Genomic DNA, 4535 nt, shown 5'->3' on the forward strand with positions numbered 1-4535 from the left:
ATCCTGCATAACAGGACTACCTCCCAGACAAAGAATTGTTTGGCTCTAAATGTCAGTATTGCTGAGATTGAGAAACCCTGCCTTATCCAAGTGAGGTTTTGCTTATATTATAATGAGAGTTATGAGGTTTCACAAAATTTTGTCGCTCATTGTATGCCTATGTCATAGTTGATAATAAAATTTATGTAGCTAAATTGATATCTTAAACAGTATCAGTGACTAACTTACAGAAGTGAAAGTTACAACCTCTTAAAATTAATCTTTACAAGTGGTTGTTTTCAGCTTGTACTACAAGTATGTGTTCATGGTAAAATTTTCAGTCATGGCAGATTAAATAATATTGTCAGTTTGGTTTTCTGATTCTTTAAGATATTAATATATTAATTGGTCCTCCTGGAAATATTCTGGGAAAAGTAATCTCTTCATGTATGTGCTTTAAAGGAAGCTGAGAGAATGCTTCAAGCTGGTGAAGATACTGTGCATCTTCCATTTGAAGGGGGAAGCCTCTTGCAGATTCCAGTTAAGGCGCTAAAATACAGGTGAGATGCAGCTTCATCCTTTAAAATGTGCTTCATTTACATGTCAGATGCATGAATAAGCCATGCAATGTTTCTTTAAAGTCGTGTTACCTGTTTTTTAAAAGATGACAAACACTGCATCTGACATGTGTGCTAAAGGAGGGCTTCCTGCAGGTGGAAAAGAAAGTCACTGGCTCATCCCCCTTCTCACTTGTAGGAAGGAGTGAAGGAGACCTTGGCATCCATGCCAAGCAGAGATTGTCTTGTCGTTCATCACTCCTTCTGTTTCAGTGAAGTTTAAAATCAGTCTTAGAATATTCCCATTCTCTCAGTAGTACAGCTTTTTTTTTTCTGCCTTTCATTACGGCTGGGGTTGGTGTATGCTGGAAAATAAACATTTGTAATCCATTTTTTGGTACCCTGTGATAATGTGACTATGTTTAGAGGCCCTAGAACTCTCCTGCGGTTTCTGAAGGTGTGATTTGAGCATTGGCAGTGAGGGCTCATACTAGGGAAAAATTCAGTTTCATATATAGTTTATCATGTATGATTTTGGCGATTTATATTTGAATCTAAGAACTAAATACAGAGGTTGGGAAATGTAAGCTTTTTTGTAGATTAAAAACCTCTATTATTTATGTACACCTGATTCTTCTACACATTTATTCTATTTATGACTGGCCATTTATAGAAGAAAAATCAGTTTTAGAATATATATAGGTTCCTTCCTTGACCAGTTAATGGAAAATGTTTGTTGATATTTAATTATCTTGCTTCAACCTTTTTTCATTTTCAACTTACGTTTATAGTTTGTATAAGGGCACATTTGGACTTGTACATGTTGATTAGTTTTGATAAATGAATTCACAAGTAATTTTTCTCTAATACTTTTTGTCATTGGTATTATTAACTTGTATCATTGGTATTATTCTTTGTCACCTTTACCATTGGTATTATTCTTTGTCACCTTTCATGATTTTTCCTCAAATTTGTATATACCTAAAATTAAATGCCAGGTATAGACATTTTGATATATCCAAATAGAGTGCTCTGCTTCTCTAGATTCTGTAAATGTTTGTTAAATGAATTAATGTATTGACTTTGTTGCTAAAAAGAGTATAGGAACTGCCATGATGGTTACTGGTGACTCACCAGTTTGCTGAGATTGTTTGCCACTTAATTTCTGCAGGTCCTGCATTATCTCTTTCTCACTGTGATTACACATTGGATCTTGACAAATTTAAATGGAGTCCATGCTTACACTGTCAAATATTTAACAAAAAGAATGGTTATATGTATATTTACTTTTGTCTTTTAAATGATGACGTGAACCATGATTAATGTCATTTGGATTAAAACTTGAACATCCACAATGCCAGGAACTGGCTGAACTGTTTATTTGCCTGAATTTTAAATCTTAATTAGCTTTGGATTACTTGCCATGAAAATGGAGTGAGATAACATATGAAAGCATCTGGAAACCATAAAGTCCTATAAAATATGAAAATAATTTATTTAATGTAGACAAAATTTTTCCCATCTAGTTTTATTTTGGGGAAAAACAAAATGTATACTTTCTTCAAAAAAGGTCTCAATTTCTACTAACGGGAAAGTTCTTGCTTAGAGAAGATCATTTAGAAGCTAGAAAGTGCTTCAAGAACTTCTCTCTTCAGTTATTTGAAGTTGGCAACTGAGTAAAAAAACGTTTTCTTGGGGTAGACAGGGTTTCAAGTTGGATGGCTCTGCCATGGTGAATTTGGGTGTCCAAATTTGTGCACTTTTAAAAACTTCACTTGGTGAAGCAGCCATTCCTAGAGAGTCTCCAGTGGCTGCGTCACTCTTTACTGCAGTCTTACATCATAAACGACATGCAGATTTAAAGTGTGAACAGATGACTGCTCTTCAGTCATTTATAACCTGGCTGCCAGCACATTGTTAATTTAACATCTCATTTGACATTTGTATTTGTCGCTTGTTTGCATGAATCGTTTTCCTTTTGGTGAAGAAAAAGGACTAGCAAATATATTCCTGTTAACTTCCTAGTACTTTCATGTTACTCCAAACTGACAACCTTGAGCCCCAAATTATTATGGATATCTTCATTATTGGATTTGGGGTTTTGAGGTAATTTTTGCAGTATTTCACAGAGACATGGAATGGTTACATTTGTTTCTTATAATGAAAGGACGGTATTTGGATTTTGATAAATTTTATATAGTAACACCTTCATGCTAAAAATATTACTGATATGGTAATACCAGCTAAAAGCAGTACTTATAAACCTTTTTTGTGTGTTATCTGTTGAAGTATTTTAATTTCTAATTTTAAAGTGTCCCATTTCCCAGAATTCTTTCTAATGATTTTTAAAAGCTATGAAAAAGGGCTTCCCTGGTGGCTCAGTGGTTGAGAGTCCGCCTGCCGATGCAGGGGACACAGGTTCGTGCCCCAGTCCGGGAAGATCCCACATGCTGTGGAGCGGCTGGGCCCATGAGCCATGGCCGCTGAGCCTGCGTGTCTGGAGCCTGTGCTCCGCAACTGGAGAGGCCACAACAGTGAGAGGCCCACGCACCGCAAAAAAAAAAAAGCTATGAAAAAAAATTTTTTAAATCCTAATTGTAATTTTTCTTTACATACTTTGGATAGTTGTTTGCTGCAATTGAAATTTGCAGATTATAAAAGTTTTCTAACTGACTTGAGGCTGTATCACTTTTTATAAGCACATTAATGTATTCCTTTATGTTATTTCAATAGTATACTTATAGCCAAGATAATCACCTTTGGGCATCATTGCCAATTTAATTAGTCTCATTGCTAGTTTTGATTATAAAGAAAGATGCAATTCCCCTTGAGACCTTTATAATAGAACTCCAAAATACTGCTGTCTTGCTAGATCTTGGTTTAAGTGCATGACAAAGAATTTTCTCAATTTTAAGTTGATGAAAGCAAATATGATAGAGATAATAGGAATGACAATATTAATGCTTTTGCAAGTACTGAATACTAACCAGAAAGTGTATTTGTTCTTCAGTGTTGATCCCTCAGTTGTTAACATATCAGATGAAATGGCCAAAACTGCACAGTGGAAGGCACTGTCCATGAATACTGAGAATGCCAAAGTAACCAGATCTAACACGAGGTAGCTGTAATGATTTATGCATTTTCTAACTATCGCCAACTTTCAGTTTACTTATGGATAGCTATTCAGGAAAACCATTGTCTTAACTTAACAAAAAACCAACTTTTTTTCTTCCTCTTATTCCTTCTTCCTTTCATCTATCCATCATTTCATGTATACTGGAAGCAGATATAGGTGCTGATTGTTTTGTTATTTTTTAAATTTATAGTTGCCTATTTCAAAAAAGAATTGTTTTGTAATAAAAATGAATATATACATAAGGAATAAATATATAAAAGATCAGAAAACATATAAAGAAAGGTAATTACTAGGGATTGAATACTAAAATAGAATACTACCTCAATCATGCTTTCTGATGGTCCGAAAAAAAAAAAAGGCTTTCTTTTGTTTTGCTTTGTTTCAGCCTACTATTTCTTCTGGTGAGGTAAACATTTTCCTAGAAGATATTTGTAAGAAATTTAATCCATGGGTGTAAAAGGCCATTCAGTTTTATAATGGACCATGTATTACACAACTGTTTCATAACCCCTTGCTTATATTTCTTGTTATGTAATAACCCTTTTTTCTTTCTTTCCCACTCACTTCAAGACCTAAACCTCAGGAATTCTGGCTTGATAATCATTAGTACATTGATCCCTTAGGTCTCTGGAGAAATTAGGTATTATCCTGTAGAGTACTCAGTCATTCATAGTCAACAAATTTTTGTTTTGGTGTACACTTTGTGCCAGATGCTGTGTTGGGTGTCAATATATTTTGCTTGGGTGTCAAAAATTAAAACTTTTCCAGGCAAGCAATCACATAGCTATTTCTGCTGCTTTATTGTCTTTCTGGCAACTGTCTTTTGATAATGATTGATTAGGTTTTTCTCCCAAGATCTCTTT

At 34.5% G+C, this 4535-nt stretch overlaps 1 protein-coding gene across 5 annotated transcripts in view; it reads left to right on the forward strand.

The window, feature by feature from the left end:
• SLC4A7 (solute carrier family 4 member 7) overlaps positions 1-4535 on the forward strand; it is an 88773-nt gene that overhangs the window by 83129 nt on the left and 1109 nt on the right. For 3 of the 5 annotated variants that reach the window (XM_007456717.1, XM_007456718.1, XM_007456720.1), the window contains 2 exons: positions 442-539; positions 3547-3654. In XM_007456717.1, coding sequence (XP_007456779.1) covers positions 442-539; positions 3547-3654 — 206 coding nt within the window. The remainder of the gene's footprint in view (positions 1-441; positions 540-3546; positions 3655-4535) is intronic. The other 2 variants (XM_007456716.1, XM_007456719.1) reach the window with 1 other exon arrangement.

The sequence above is a fragment of the Lipotes vexillifer genome, unplaced genomic scaffold (assembly GCF_000442215.2).
Source record: "Lipotes vexillifer unplaced genomic scaffold, Lipotes_vexillifer_v1.1 scaffold612, whole genome shotgun sequence".
Classification (NCBI taxonomy): domain Eukaryota; kingdom Metazoa; phylum Chordata; class Mammalia; order Artiodactyla; family Lipotidae; genus Lipotes; species Lipotes vexillifer.